Here is a 16623-nt window from a genome sequence, read left to right on the forward strand (position 1 = left end):
CAATAGCATGTTTCCAATCGAATCCAGTAATTGAATAAAACATTAATAAAATGTGCACTAATGAACACGACCAAGCCAATAGCACATTGAGACAGTTTACAACACGTCCAAAGTCACAGATGCATCGAACTGTTGCAGATGGAATTCTGGTACTAGAATCTTGTCAATCTTCTATGGCTGAAATGCAAGAAGTGAAAAAGTATGTTATACATTTGTGCAATTCTATAGACTATGGATGGACAAACAAATATAATCATCCCATGGTATTTAACACATTGTATGCATTATTTAGACGAAGTTGACGTGGGCTATTCAAACATGCACCCATACAGATCTAGACTAGACACACAATCCACAAAGAAATGTTCATAGGCGCACTACAACTTCCGCAAGAAGGCAAACAGAAACAGCATTGGATTGTGGGTAGTATCGTGTCATTTCCTGAATTCGTTTAGAAGTACAGTTGTATGTCAAGTCGCATGAGTCCGCAGCTCGTGTATTTTTAGTCGACTCTTCCACTTGGAAGAACTACAGGTTGACTGCTTGAAAAGTTATTACCAGTAGCCAGCAATGAGTTTGAACGAGCATTCTTTGCAAGCTCTGTCTTGGAGAAAACTTTACTTGAGTCGAGCAAAGCTGAAGGCTACGAGCAGAACTTCAGCTCTCCTGTCGGGTTTCGCAATGGTGAGTACCAGGACCCAGTCATATGGGTTGGAGCGGATGACAACTTTGACAAAATGTAGTTATGACGCACTATTTCTTAAAACTACACCCACCGGTAGACTATCCTACCAGCCCGGTCTCATAGACGACGTAACATAGTAAACGTAAATTCTAGAAACTGAAATTAGTATGATTTGTAACCTGGTCTCAGATTAGATGTAATATAGTCAAATAAATCAGAGACATTCAAAATAGTATGATATTTTATGTTTGGTATAGTTATAAGACAGCTGGTTACCTAAGGCAAAAATGAAAGTAGGGTTGTTGGATGGGTGGGTGCAAGTTTAAATCTTATTACGGACAACTTTAGCATTTTAGTCAATTAGGAACTTTTGAACTACTTTGCAACTACTTAGCATGTTAACTCCTCTGGGATATGTGGGACGCTAACGTCCCACTTGGCCAAAAGCCAGTAAAAATGCAGAGCGCCAAATTCAAATAAACTACTATAAAAATCAAACCTTCATGAAATCACACATGAAAGACACCAAATTAAAGCTAAACTGGTTGTGAATCCAGCCAACATGTCAGAATTCAAATAGGCTTTTCGGCGAAAGCAAACGATGCTATTATCTGAGGATAGCAACCCTGCACAAAACGCAGAAATAAAAATATAATTCATGCTTTACCTTTGACGAGCTTCTGTTGTTGGCACTCCAATATGTCCCATAAACATCACAAATGGTCCTTTTGTTCGATTAATTCCGTCGATATATATCCAAAATGTCTATTTGTCGCGTTTGATCCAGAAAAACACCGGTTCCAACTTGTGAAACGTCACTACAAAATATCTCAAAAGTTACCTGTAAACTTTGCCAAAACATTTCAAACTACTTTTGTAATACAACTTTAGGTATTTTTTAACGTAAATAATCAATAAAATTGAAGACTGGATGATCTGTGTATATTACAGGATTAAAACAAACTGTAGCTAGCCTTCTGGTCATGCGCCTCTAACAAACAGGACACATTAAGTGACCCTGATTCAAAATGGCTGTACTTCTTCATTACACAAAGGAAAAACCCTCAACGAATTTCTAAAGACTGTTGACATCCAGTGGAAGCGGTAGGAACTGCAAGAAGGTCAATTAGAAATCTGTATTCCCAATGAAAATCCATTGAAAAGAGAGTGACCTCAAAAAAAAAAAAATCTGAATGGTTTGTCCTCGGGGTTTCGCCTGCTAAATAAGTTCTGTTATACTCAGACATTATTCAAAAAGTTTTAAACTTCAGAGTGTTTTCTATCCAAATATCCTAACAATATGCATATCTTATCTTCTGGGGATGAGTAGCTGGCAGTTGAATTTGGGTATGCTTTTCATCCAAACGTGAAAATGCTGCCCCCTGTCCTAGAGAAGTTAACTCACCCATCCCCTAACCTTACCCTTTTAGCTAACCCTAACCCTTTAACCTAACACCTAAACTTAACCCTAACCCCTAACTTAGCAAACATTAGCCACCTAACTAACATTAGCACCTATTCCAATTCGCTGTGGCTAACGTTAGCATAACAAATTTGAATTCTTAACATATCATAAGTTTGCAATTGTAATTTGTATCATATCATATGATGGACAGCCACAAATGAATACATACCATACTAATTGGAGAGTCCTCAATTTACATTTACTATGTAATGTCTACCCCTGAGTCCAGGTTGCAGCATCCTACCAGTATTTGACTACAATGCTGGATAAACCAAGACTGTTTTGATTGAAAATAACCGGCAAACATATTTAACGATATGCATTAGGCCTACAATTAAATGTAGTTCTGTATGAAGCTGGTTACATTGCAATTTTGATGCATAGATTTGCATATGCATAGTTGAGTGCATTTAAATGTCTCTGCAAGTTAAACCACTATGCAAGGCCAGATGCAAATTAAGGATGGCATTAGTGAGTCATATCTAAAACTTAACCTACCACAAATAAACTGCAGCAAATCTGACAGTCACTCACCCACCAGAAAGTTAGACCCAGTACAGTTGTCAGCTGGTCACAAACGCTAGGCTACATCTTCCTGTACAGTCCTGCACCCAATAGAGGGTTGCTAGGTGATGTACGACGCCTCCTGGCGGCCATGTTTGGAAGACCACCGCATCAGTTCTTCTGACAATAACAGCTGAGTGGCTACCCCAAGCTGCATGATAACAGTGCCTAAAACTACTTCATTCATCACCATGGTAAATTTTTGTGCAGTATGGCTGCTCTAACAAGGCCGGAAAGACGACGTGAAAAAATATTTTTACAGATCAGGAAACAAAGGAGATAAGACTCAAGAACTGTCAAAAAGCAAAGACCCCTTTTTCCCGTCAAGACCTGAACTCAGACAGCTGTTAGTACAGGAGCTGCTCTGATCATTTCATCATTGGAAGAAGCTAATCTCTGCTTCAGTTCCACAATGCCAAGGGGCCTTTGTAAATGCCCATAAGGCTAATGTCATCATACTGATGGTCCAGTGGTTCCCAACTCCAGTCCTCAAGTAACCCCAAAAGTACACCTTTTTATTGATGTCCTGAACAAGCACACCGGATTCAACTTGTCAACTAATCGTCAGGCCCTCAATGAGTTGAATCAAGTATGTTTGTCCGAATCAGGTATGTGTGCTGTAGGGTTGCACTCGAGGACTGGAGTTGGGAAACACTGCTGTAGGCCTATGGCTGCAATGACATAGCCATTATCATCAGCTGCAAAATGGGTTCACATGGCTGACACTCTCTCTGGATATCAATCAAATAAAACTATTTGGGGCACTTACAACTGATCAAAAAGGTCATGTTCATTTGAGAATACAACACAGCAACAGACAAATCAGAGACAGATTCCCTTCCCCTCTTTATTGCAGGATTGTGATCTGTGATTAATCAACACTGACACTAGTTCATCTTGTATAATAGTTTTAAGTTAAATTTAAACACTTCACTTCGAAGAATCAATACTTTGACTATATGAAATAAAAAGTGTACAGGTAAGCTAACTCGTATGTAAAGGTTTAGACATTTTAGTAACAAGTACCTAGGCTATTATTATGAAAGCATAATTTCATCTTTACAAAAAAGTCAATACCAGAGGTAGCCAACCTCACACCACTGATCCCCAATCTACTTGGTGAGCAGACTTCTATTCCAGCCCAGCAATAGCGCACTTGATTATCAACTAATTTGTTTTGAGAAGTTGAATCAGGTGTATTAGTGCTGGGCTGGAATAGAAGGGTTGGCTGCTCCAATTGTAATAGGTTTATTCGTGTTTGACTTTTTTGAAACTATTTTTATTTTCAACATTTACACACAACACATGGTATACAAGGATGTACCGTTATTCTCTTGGGACATTCATTGGGACCTCTTCATCTGCATACAGGGTTTCGCAGCTTGCTTTATCTGACGACAGAAAACATCACAAAGAAACAGGCTTAATCATACTCAAATAAGACGGTACTGAATATTATGTTTCTATATCTCTCTTTCCTCATAGTTTCTCTCGCTAGGGACTGGAGCTGGAGAATCTTTTCATAATGTCCTCCTACAACAGTACATACCCTATCCAGAGTAGCCTATTCTATCCCTTTGACAACTGGTGCTGTTAATCCTTTCATCCTCTTCCATGCCATGGCTGTTAGCTAGCTAGCTACAAATGGCTTTCGAGTTTGTTTTTAATTTACGACGATGATGATGATGATGATAAATACAGTGTGTTCGGAAAGTATTCAGACCCCTTGACTTTTTCCACATTTTATTACGATACATCCTTATTCTAAAATTGATTCAATTGTCCCCCCCCCCCCCCTCAACAATCTACACACAATACCCCCATAATGACAAAGCAAAAACAGTTTTTTAGAAATTTTTGCAAATTTATGAAAATAAAAAAAACGGAAATCTAATTTACATAAGTATTCAGACCCTTTAGTCCAGGGGTGGGCAACGTCAGTCCTCGAGGGCCTGATTGGTGTCACACTTTTTCTCCATCTCTAGCAAACGCAGCTGATTAATCAAATTGTATTCTAAAGTGAAGAGCATGATTAGGTGATTATTTGAGTCAGGTGATTGGTATCACAGTTTTGCTCCAATAATCAATCAGGCCCCCCGAGGACTGGAATTGCCCACCCCTTTTTTAGTCCGTGTTTTGTTGAAGCACCTTTGGAAGCGATTACAGCCTCAGGTCTTCGTGGGTATGACACTACAAGCTTGGCACACCTGTATTTGGGGAGTTTCTCCCATTCTTCTCTGCAGATCCCCTCAAGCTCCCTCATGTTGGATGGGGAGCATCGCTGCACATCTATTTTCAGGTCTCTCCAGAGCTGTTTGATCATGTTCAAGTCCGGGCTCTGGCTGGGCCACTGAAGGACATTCAGAGACTTGTCCCGAAGCCACTTCTGCGTTGTCTTTGCTGTGTGCTTAGGGTTGCTGTTCTGTTGGAAGGTGAACCTTCACCCCAGTCTGAAGTCCTGAGCGTTCTGGAGCAGGTTTTCATCAAGAATTTCTCTGTACTTTGGTCTGTTCATCTTTCCCTCAATTCTGACTAGTCTCCCAGTCCCTGCCTCTGAAAATCATCCCCACAGCATGATGCTGCCACCACCATGCTTCACCGTAGGGATGGTGCCAGGTGTCCTCCAGATGTGAACGCTTGGCATCCAGGCCAAAGAGTTCAATCTTGGTTTCATCAGACCAGAGAATCTTGTTTCTCATGGTCTGAGAGTCTTTTTAGGTGCTTTTTGGCAAACTCCAAGTGGTCTGTAATGTGCCTTTTACTGAGGAGTGGCTTCTGTCTAGCCACTACCATAAGGTCTGATTGGTGGAGTGCTGCGGAGATGGTTGTCCTTCTGGAAGATTCTGCCATCTCCACAGAGGAACTCTGGAGCTCTGTCAGCGACCATCGGGTTCTTGGTCACCTCCCTGACCAAGGCCCTTCTCCCCCGATTGCTCGGTCTGGCCAGGCGGCCAGCTCTAGTAAGAGTCTTGGTGGTTCCAAACTTCTTCCATTTAAGAATGGAGGCCACTGTGTCCTTGGGGACCTTCAATGCTGCAGAAATGTTTTGGTACCTTTCCCCAGATCTGTGCCTCAGTACAATCCTGTCTCGGAGCTCTACGGACAATTCCTTCGACCTCATGGCTTGGTTTTGGTCTGACATGCACTGTCAACTGTGGGACCGTGTATAGACAGGGCAAACTACCTGCTCTGTATGACACCTACTGCACCCGATGTCACAGGAAGGTCAAAAACGACATCAACAACCTGAGCCACGGCCTGTTTACACCGCTATCTTCCAGAAGGCAAGGTCAGTACAGGTGCATCAAACCCGGGACTGAGAGACATAAGCTTTTTTTTCTAATCTCAAGGTGACTGTTAAATGGACATCACTAGCCGGCTACCACCCGGTTACGCAACCCTGGACCTTAGAGGCTGCTGCCCTATATACATAGATTTGGAATCACTGCTACTTTTTATTAATGGAACACTAGTCACTTTAATAATGTTTACATACTGCTTTACACATCTCACAACTAAATACTGTATTCTACTGTATTTTAGTCAATGCCACTCCCAACATTGCTCAATCTAATATTTATACATTTCTTAATTCCATTATTTTAATTTTAGATTTATGTGTATTGTTGTGAATTGATAGATACTACTGCACTGTTGGAGCTAGGAACACAAGTATTTTGTTACACCCGCAATAACATCTGCTAAATTTGTGTATGTGACAAATAAAATGTGCTTTTATTTAATTTTGTGTTCCTTTCCAAATCATGGCCAATCAATTGACTTTACCGCAGGTGGACTCCAGTCAAGTTGTAGAAACATCTCAAGGATGATCAATTGAAACAGAATGCACCGGAGCTCAATTTCAAGTCTCATAAGCAAAGGGTCGGAATACTTACAGTACCAGTCAAAAGTTTGGACACACCTACTCATTCTAGGGTTTCTTTATTTTTCCTATTTTCTACATTGGAGAATAATAGTGAAGACATAACTATGAATTAACACATGGAATCATGTAGTAACCAAAAAAGTGTTAAACAAATCAAAATATATCAGTGATTCTTCAAAGTAGGCACACTTTGTCTTGATGACAGCTTTGCACACTCTTGGCATTCTGTCAACCAGCTTCATGAGGTAGTCACCCGGAATGCATTTCAATCAACAGGTGTGCCTTAAGTTAATTTGTGACCTGATTTCAGGAAACTAGGTGTATGTCGCAAGTCACGACTTCACAGGAGAGCTGTTTGAGCGTAAAAAATATTTTCTTATCAAAATGTGTTTTTTGGCAGAAATGCCTTCTCGAACATGTGAACATTCAGGTGCCTTAACAATTTTTATGCCATCTGTAAATACAAATAAAGAATTTAAATTACGATCCTAGTTGGGTAAGCCAAAGAAAAAGCCAGTAACCTTCTCGCTAGCCATGATTGGCTGAGATAATGAGTGGGTTGGACATGCCGAGAGAAGTTTCAGATTGTTCAGCGGTGTAGCATCTTGTGTCTATAAAATGAGCTGCTCGTTATGCGTAGATAATTCTTTCTACTGCAGTTTTTCATAAAGAGATAATGTTAGCAATGGAGAACTGCAAATATGTTGCTACTGCTCTCAATAACATTGCTGCCCTGAATTTATCAGGCGCTATCGACAAAGGTCAGTGGGAAAAAGTTGTGATGGACTACTTCCTGGAGGACGATTGTGCCATGCTGACTCTGAAAATGAATCAGACGACGAGGAAATCCCTGATTTTAGGTAAAAACATTTTCATTTGAAGAAGACATTGTAGAGTCTTCTGATGACGGTGATGGGGACGAAACGGCGATCAACAGTGTTTTTGTCACGGAAGAAGTTGACCAAGTTTTGAAATCCGTGGAACACAACGGGCCAAACAAGCTGTGCAAACTAAACAGAAACAACACAGGATGTCTTATTTAATGAAAGGGGTTGCAGTCTGCCATGAAGCTTTCATCCATGTATATGGGTAAGAATCTAGCTACAGTTTCAGCTATTATACATTTCTAATTTTGTCAGAAAGTTGTTTTTATTGCAAGTTAAGGCTTGCTGTTAGCTAGCCAGCTGGCTTTGATGGCTGATGTTAACGTTGAACCTAGTTTATTCGGGTAACTTTAGCTATGACAATCAGTTTGTATTGCTAGTAATGTTACTCTATGGATTGGGATTATAGTTACATTTTTAGCTAGCTAACATTAGCTGGCTGGCTTGCTAGCTAATATTAATTTATGTGTATGAACTGTGTGTGTTTTCTCAGAATGCCATTTCGCATTGCTAATTATAGCCTAATGTTAGCTAGCTAACATTGAACCTATTTGGTTAACATTAGGTAGCTATGACAATCTGTTTGTATTGCTAGTTAAAGCTTGCTGTTAGCTAGCTAGCTAATGTTAGATGGCTGGCTAGCTAGCTAACATTACGTGTATGATGTGTGTGTAGTGATGTTCTCAGAATGCCATTTCGCATCTATTGTATAATAATGCAAAAATATTTTTTTCGGGAATTTGTCTTTAAGCATAAGTAGAACACGACTGCCTCTCCTCCACCAGTCATACAAGGAGAATGGTCTAATGCCTCCCATCAAAAAGAGAGCTGGCCCAAGCAAGCAAAGGCAGCAGCGCAGTCATCAACTACATGCACCATTTCTTCACCAACTACAGAGTTGGGGAAACACGGGTGGACCTGAATTGTGATAACTGCAGTGGCCAAACCATGAACACATTTGTGCTCTGGTATTGTGCCTGGCAGACCATGCACGAACTCCATCACAGTCTGGACCTTCACTTCCTGATCACGGGCCACACCTAGTTTGCCCCCGACTGGTGCTTCGGCCTCATCAAGCAGGGCTTCAGAAAGACTAGAGTGAACACTTTGCTGGTGTTGTGAAGGACAGCACTGTGACACGGGTCAACATCCAACAGCTGGTTGGACTGGAGGACGGTACGGTGTTGGTGGAAAGCTATGTCTGACAACAACACCTGACTCCATACTTCAGGTCGCTGCCACAGATCAAGCAGTACCAGCACTTCAGGTGAATGTCATTTTCATTGTATTGCATGAGGTTGCTCTTCTTGGGAGGTTAATTGATGTTGTAATGTCTTCTGTTTTTTTTTTTTTTTTTTAGTATTCCCCGTTTTACAGCTTCGATGCTCTGGAGCCTGGTGTTGTCGATAAGGAGCATTCAGACTGTCACGACCACGTTTCAACTGCTGCGCAACGCTGACATCCTTCCTCCCGTAGGTCTGCCTGTACAAGCACCACCTGGACTGGACACAGCTAGACAAACTTATCTTTTTGAGAAGATCAAGGAGTTTTGTGACGAAGAGGCTATGGACATCACATGACCTTCACCAAAGTCAAGGGCAGAACAGAAACGGCCTCTCCGACTATAGATTCCCTTGTTCATGGCGTGGTTCGGGCGGACCAGTCATCAGCACTATCTGCAGTGCCTCTATTCACATGACACTCTCCTAACACACACGCATACGTTGCTGCTATTTTTTTTATCCTGCTGCTCCACCACTTTACCCCTGATTGTATGCGTGTAACTACCTCGTCTATCACTGATATCGTTATTGATATTGTTCTTGTACATACTGTATATTTTATTTTGACTATCTATTTCTGATATTGCTACTATGCAAGTAACCATTTGGCTGTACCGTTTACACCTTCTGTTGAGACCCATCCACTTAGCAAGACTTTGATATACAGTTGAAGTCGGAAGTTTACATACACCTCAGCCAAATACGTTTAAACTCAGTTTTTCACAATTCCTGACATTTAATGCTAGTAAAAATTCCCTGTCTTAGGATCACCACTTTATTTTAAGAATGTGAAATTTCAGAATAATAGGAGAGAATGCTTTATTTCAGCTTTTATTTATTTCATCACATTCCCAGTGGGTCAGAAGTTTACATACAATCACTTAGTATTTGGTAGCATTGCCTTTAAATTATTTAACTTGGGTCAAACGTTTCAGGTAGCCTTCCACAAGCTTCCCACAATAAGTTGGGTAAATTTTGGCCCATTCCTCCTGACAGAGGTGGTGTAACTGAGTCAGCTTTGTAGGCCTCCTTGCTCGCACACACTTTTTCAGTTCTGCCCACAATTTTCCCATAGGATTGAGGTAAGAGCTTTGTGATGGCCACTCAATACCTTGACTTTGTTGTCCTTAAGCCATTTTGCAAAAACTTTGGAAGTATGCTTGGGGTCATTGTCCATTTGGAAGACCCATTTGTGACCAAGCTTTAACTTCCTGACTGATGTCTTGAGATGTTGCTTCAATATATCCACATAATGTTCCTTTCCTCATGATGCCATCTATGTTGTGAAGCGTATCAGTCCCTCCTGCAGCAAAAGACCCCCACAACATGATTCTACCACCCCTGTGCTTCACGGTCGGGATGGTGTTCTTCAGCCTGCAAGCCCCCCCCCTTTTTCCTCCAAACATATAATGATGGTCATTATGGGCAAACAGTTATTTTTTTGTTTCATCAGACTGGAGGACATTTCTCCAAAAAGTACGATGTTTGTCTCCATGTGCAGTTGCAAACCGTAGTCTGGCTTTTTTTATGGCGGTTTTGGAGCAGTGGCTTCTTCCTTGCTGAGCGGCCTTTCAGGTTATGTTGATATAGGACTCGTTTTACTGTGGATATAGATACTTTTGTACCTGTTTCCTCCAGCATCTTCACAGGGTCCTTTGCTGTTGTTCTGGGATTGATTTTCACTTTTCGCACAAAAGTACATTCATCTCTGAGACAACGCATCTCCTTCCTGAGCGGGATGGCGGCTGCGTGGTCCCATGGTGTTCATACTTGCGTAGTATTGTTTGTACAGATGAACGTGGTACCTTCAGGAGTTTTGATTTTTTTCCCAAGGATGAAGCAGACTTGTGGAGGTCTACATAAAAACAATTCTGAGGTCTTGGCTGATTTTCTTTTGATTTTCCCATGATGTCAAGCAAAGAGGCACTTGGTTTGAAGGTAGGCCTTGAAATACATCCACAGGTACACCGCCAATTGACTTAAATGATGTCAATTAGCCTAATAGAATCTCCTAAAGCCATGACATAATTTTCTGAAATTTTCCAAGCAGGTTTAAAGGCACAGTCAACTTAGTGTATGTAAACTTCTGACTCACTGGAATTGCGATACAGTGAATTATACGTGACATAATCTGTCTGTAAACAATTGTTGGAAAAATGTCTTGTCATGCACAAAGTAGATGTCTTAACCGACTTGCCAAAACTATAGTTTGTTAACAAGAAATTGGTGGTGTGGTTGAAACACTTAAGTTAGAGTCATTAAAACTAGTTTATGTAAACTTCCGACTTCAACTGTATATATAAAAATGAATCTTGATATGTGGTCGTAACATTTTGTGACATACGGTCACATGATATCGTTGCGGTATCAAGTGTCCACCACACAAACATATGGCGCATCCACATATATGGCGCATGCATCTGTTTATGTACTGTACATGTGCACCTCACTCTGGTTTCAACTCAGTTTGCCTTAACTTATGTATGGAATACTATGTGATATGTGCAACAGTATAAAGTATGCTAATGTACTGGTGTGAAGGCATTTGGGCATACTTTAAAGTATTTTTTGAGGTTATCTGTACATTATTAATATTTTTGGAAAATTTTACTTCACTACATTCAGAAAGAAAATGTACTTTTTACACCATATATTTTCTCTGACACCCGAAAGTACTTGTTACATTTTGACAGGAAAATTGTTCAATTCTCACACACTTAGAGAACATCCCTACTGCATCTGATCTGGCAGACTCACTAAACACATGCTTTGTTTGTACATTTTTGGAGTGTGCCCCTGGCTATCCTTCAATAAAAAAATAATAATAAATTGTGCCGTCTTGTTTTAAGATAAGGAATTTGAAATGATTTATACTTTTACTCAAGTATGACAATTTTTGTACTTTTCCACAACATGATGTGGCTGGGGGGTTATAGCATTTATTTCACATGACCCATCAATTCAGACAAGTGTGTCTGGGTAAGCGTCATCTAATATTTATAAACTGTTTTTATCTGGACACTTTCTGTTTACCTGGAATTTTTTCTTGTAGGCTACTAACACTTTTAGTCTTAATCTTTACTACACTACTCACTGTTTAGCGCATGACCTCATGTGAATCCTTAAAGAGATGGGTGGGGCTTGCTTAAGAGGGTGTGAACAATGCTGAATGGGCGTAGACAAATGAGAGCTCTCCAGTAGGTACCAAAACATTCAAGGGCCCTTTTCTCAAAAGTGAGTTTACAAATGTATCAACTTTAAAAGCAAATTACTTTCCCATTGTTCCAAAATGCATGCTGTGTATAATATACCATTTTGTATCTCTGAGTCTACTTTTATCCAATGTAAAAAAAAAAAATTAAAAAAAACATCAAATTTTGCTACGTAAGACCGAAACCAGGTGGTGAGTCACATTTGTGGAATTTCTTTCCTTAATGCATTTCAGTCAATCGGTTGTGTAGGGGAGGAATACAGAAGATAGCCCTATTTGGTAAAAGACCAAGTCCATATTATGGCAAGAACATCTCAAATAAGCAAAGAGACGACAGTCCATTACTTTAAGACATGAAGGTCAGTCAATCCGGAAAATTTCAAAAACGTTGAAAGTTTCTTCAAGTGCAGTCGCAAAACCAGTCAAGCGCTATGATGAAACTGGCTCTCATGAGGACCTCGACAGGAAAGGAAGACCCAGTTACCTCTGCTGCAGCCCAAATAAATGCTTCAGAGTTAAATAACAGACACATCTCAACATCAACTGTTCAGAGGAGACTGCGTGAAGCAGGCCTTAATGGTCGAATTGCTGCAAAGAAACCACTACTAAAGGACATCAATAAGAAGAAGAGACTTGCTTGGGCCAAGAACACAAGCAATGGACATTTAGAATGGTGAAAATCTGTCCTTTGGTCTGATGAGTCCAAATTTGAGATTTTTGATTCCAACCGTCGTGTCTTTGTGAGACGCAGAGTAGGTGAGTTGATGATCTCCACATGTGTGGTTCCCACTTGAAGCTTTGCTGGTGACACTGCCTGTGATTTATTTAGAATTCAAGGCACACTTAACCAGCATGGCTACCACAACATTCTGCAGCGATATGCCATCCCATCTGGTTTGCGTTTAGTGGGACAATAATTTGTTTTTCAACAGGACAATGACCCAAAACACACCACCAGGCTGTGTAAGGGCTATTTGACCTAGAAGGAGAGTGATTGAGTGCTGCATCAGATGACCTGGCCTCCACAATCACCTGACCTCAACCCAATTGAGTGGGTTTGGGATGAGTTGGACCGCGGAGTGAAGGAAAAGCAGCCAACAAGTCCTCAGCATATGTGGGAACTCCTTCAAGACTGTTGAAAAAGCATTGGTTGAGCTGGCTGAGAGAATGCCAAGAGTGTGCAAAGCTGTCATCAAGGCAACGGTTGGCTACAAGACAGCTAGCTAGCTAATACGAATTTAGCTAGCTGAGTGGTGACATTTAATTCACTTAACTAGCTAGCTATTCAGTATGATAAGTTAACTAGCTAATAATACAGTACATCATTTTTTATAATTTTCGAAATATATTTACTAACTTGAATAGGTTCTTCCACTGCCTCTGTATTCTGGGTGCTTAGGAAAAAAACTAAATAATGGGAAATCTTCCTGAGTTGTTTTTCAGTGGTAGCAAAACACAGCCAGCCATGTGGACAATTGGGGGACACAGGGCAAAAGTTCCACCAGACTGACTGGTCTTCCAACATGGCGCCCGGTGTGGTTGCTAGGTGATTTGTAACACAACTGCAACCCCTCATATAGAGAAAAAACATGGAATTGTCACATGCAGTTGTTGAGCTTTAAATTACATCATTGTCTTCATTGTGTTCAGATTGTTCTGATTCCTCATTCTGTTTGCACGTTGCTCTTTCAGTCAAGCTGTAACTGTGTGAAATCATGTCTCTTTCAGGTGGCTATGGTGGAGGTGCAGCTGGAAGAAGATCATGTGTATCCCAAAGGGCTGCTGATAGCCTTCAGCGCCTGCACCACTGTCCTTGTGGCAGTGCACCTTTTCGCCCTGATGATCAGCACCTGCATCCTGCCAAACCTGGAGGCCGTCAGCAACGTTCACAACTTGAACTCAATCAACGAGTCGCCCCATGAGCGCATGCACTGCTACATTGAGCTGGCCTGGGCCTTCTCCACTGTCATCGGCACCCTTCTCTTCCTGGCTGAGGTGGTTCTGCTGTGCTGGGTCAAGTTCCTGCCTCTCAGTCCCTCAACTGTTAAAAATAGCACCGACAATTATGGGAGGCAGGCAGCCATTGTCTCCACCTCCATTATGGTGCCGTTTGGACTGGTTTTTATTGTGTTCGCTGTGCACTTCTACCGCTCTCTGGTCAGTCACAAAACTGACCGTCAGTTTCAGGAGCTGGAGGAGCTGTCCAATATCACCCGGCTGCAGAACCAGCTGGACTACAGGGCAGAGACGACCAGTCTGCAGCCCTCCTCCGCCGACTTCCCCTAACGGGAGCACACACAAGTAGGGAGTTGGAGCAGTACACAGCTGTAAGAAATGTATTATTGACTCGTTTTTTTTGTATCTATTTGCATGAGCACCATGAAAGGATACTTTATATAGTAATATATTTCTTCAGATGTTTTGTATTGGGATTTGGACTCTGCTCTAGGCTTTTTTCTACTTGTGTAAATAGTTGGGGAGAGGTCAGAAGAATTTGCTTTGTATTGTTCACTAGTTTGGACTCAAGCCACTTTTTTTTTTACTTTGCTGCATGTCTATTGTCTTCCTTATGGCTTCAGAAACAGATCTGAATAGCTGAATGTGAGTGAGCATCTGTGTGAAATTGGTTTTTAAATGTTTTGTAATCTTCATTACATAGATGATATTTGTAGTTATGTCACATACACAACTACACTAAGTTCTGTCTATGGTGGCTGGGGAACACAAAGTGTGGGATGAACATACTGTAAGATAACATTTTGTGAAGTAGTTGGATTTTAATTTAACAAAATGATAACCGGCCAATTTTCATGAAAGGAAAACTGGTCAGGGGAGCATAATATGTAATAACTGCTGTAATACTGCTGGTGCAAGGGAAGAGCAGAATTTAGATTTTTAGTCAGTCTGGAATATATACCTTATATATTTTAATATTTTAAAGTCAGTACAATTGATCAGATTTGCTCTGATGGTCATTTGATGAGTTAATGTATTTTAAGCACGCTACTGTTACACGATAGACAAATACAAGTGTGGAATTTGAAATGTACACTACCGTTCAAAAGTTTGGGGTCATTTAGAAATGTCCTTATTTTTGAAAGAAAAGCCAATTTTTTGTCCATTTAACATAACATCAAATTGATCAGAAAACGTCAGATTGACGTCAGATGACTTGGAAACGTCAGATTTTTTATGGAACATCTGCCCATTATCAGCAACCATCACTCCTGTGCTCCAATGGCACGTTGTGTTAGCTAATCCAAGTTTATCATTTTAAAAGGCTAATTGATCATTAGAAAACCCTTTTGCAATTATGTTAGCACAGCTGAAAACTGTTGTGCTAATTAAAGAAGCAATAAAACTGCCCTTTAGACTAGTTGAGTATCTGGAGCATCAGCATTTGTGGGTTCGATTACAGGCTCAAAATGGCTAGAAACAAAGAACTTTCTTCTGAAACTCGTAAGGCTATTCCATGTGAGAAATTGCCAAGGAACTGAAGATCTTGTACAATGCTGTGTACTACTCCCTTCACAGAACAGCGCAAACTGTCTCTAACCAGAATAGAAAGAAGAGTAGGAGGCCCCGGTGCACAACTGAGCAAGAGGACAAGTACATTAGTGTCAAGTTTGAGAAACCGATGCCTCACAAAAACAAGGGCATTTCTAAGTAACCTTAAACTTTTGAATGGTAGTGTATTTGTTTATCCTTTTCCCCGACATTATGTAATTATTAGACTGGTTGGGATATGGTTCCCAGTTCCTCATGTCAGGTTGAAATACCATCTTCAATGTGAAGTACTTTTCTTAAAGATATTGTAAAGCTCTGTTTGTTTTGCATTTATGACAAATTACAAGTAGCTTCTAGAGAAAATACTTAAAACTAGAGGTCAAATTAATAAATGCATTTTTATGGAGGCAAAATATTCAGATCTTTGTCTTCGACCTTTTAATGTGATCCAAGTGCACATATTTACTTTCATCAAATAACGGCACATGATCTTCTGTTTTTATTATTTATGAGTCAATTGTGAATAAGTGTTCTCTATTTCATATGGTCCACTAACCAAAGGACATCCAGCCAACTTGACACAACTGTGGGAAATATTGGAGTCAACCCGGAACGCTTTCAACACCTTGTAGAGTCCATGCCCCGACAAATTGAGGCTGTTCTGAGGGAAAAAGGGGGGGGGTGCTATTCAATATTAGGAAGGTGTCCTTAATATTTTGTACTCAGTGTATACTGTATTATGATTGTAACATCCCCCTTAAATGCCATTTGAGGCCAAGATTTGTAAGAGGTCTTTGAGTGCCTGGGGCTTATGAAACCCCACACAGTTATGTTTACCATATGAATACACTGCATTGTCTGGTGCCAAATCATTGTCTTATACTGTAAATCTGTTACATTGTGGTGAGACTCCAAAGGGCAGAGGATTGGAATGACCTCTTTATTAGACAATCATTATACATTTTGTATATTTGATTACGTTATGCATAACAACCCTATGCCTACTGAAAATCCATCTTATGTTGCTTCATTTATTCATATTAAAGTTTTAAAAAAATACTTATGAGATGTACTTTGAATTACTGTTTGAGTCAACCTTCTTTTGAATGAAAAATATTGGATGCATCAATATGGAAAA

The 16623-nt window shown here is 40.4% G+C and overlaps 1 protein-coding gene across 1 annotated transcript; it reads left to right on the forward strand.

Annotated features, from left to right (window-relative positions):
• The first annotated feature begins 415 nt into the window (after positions 1-415).
• Positions 416-16544, forward strand: LOC129826203 (calcium release-activated calcium channel protein 1-like). The gene is made up of 2 exons (XM_055886659.1): positions 416-684; positions 13707-16544. Exons 1-2 carry the CDS (start codon positions 571-573, stop codon positions 14262-14264), a joined length of 672 nt encoding a protein of 223 aa, XP_055742634.1. The 5' UTR covers positions 416-570; the 3' UTR covers positions 14265-16544.
• The last annotated feature ends 79 nt before the right edge of the window (positions 16545-16623 follow it).

The sequence above is a fragment of the Salvelinus fontinalis genome, chromosome 28, assembly GCF_029448725.1.
Source record: "Salvelinus fontinalis isolate EN_2023a chromosome 28, ASM2944872v1, whole genome shotgun sequence".
In the NCBI taxonomy this organism is placed as follows: domain Eukaryota; kingdom Metazoa; phylum Chordata; class Actinopteri; order Salmoniformes; family Salmonidae; genus Salvelinus; species Salvelinus fontinalis.

What these genes read in the sequence shown, in the direction of transcription:
- LOC129826203 (XM_055886659.1), top strand. Translation starts at nt 571, where the DNA reads ATGAGTTTGAACGAGCATTCTTTGCAAGCTCTGTCTTGGAGAAAACTT. An exon ending in TCCTGTCGGGTTTCGCAATG is followed by an intron (nt 685 to 13,706) that starts GTGAGTACCAGG and finishes TGTCTCTTTCAG; the next exon opens with GTGGCTATGGTGGAGGTGCA.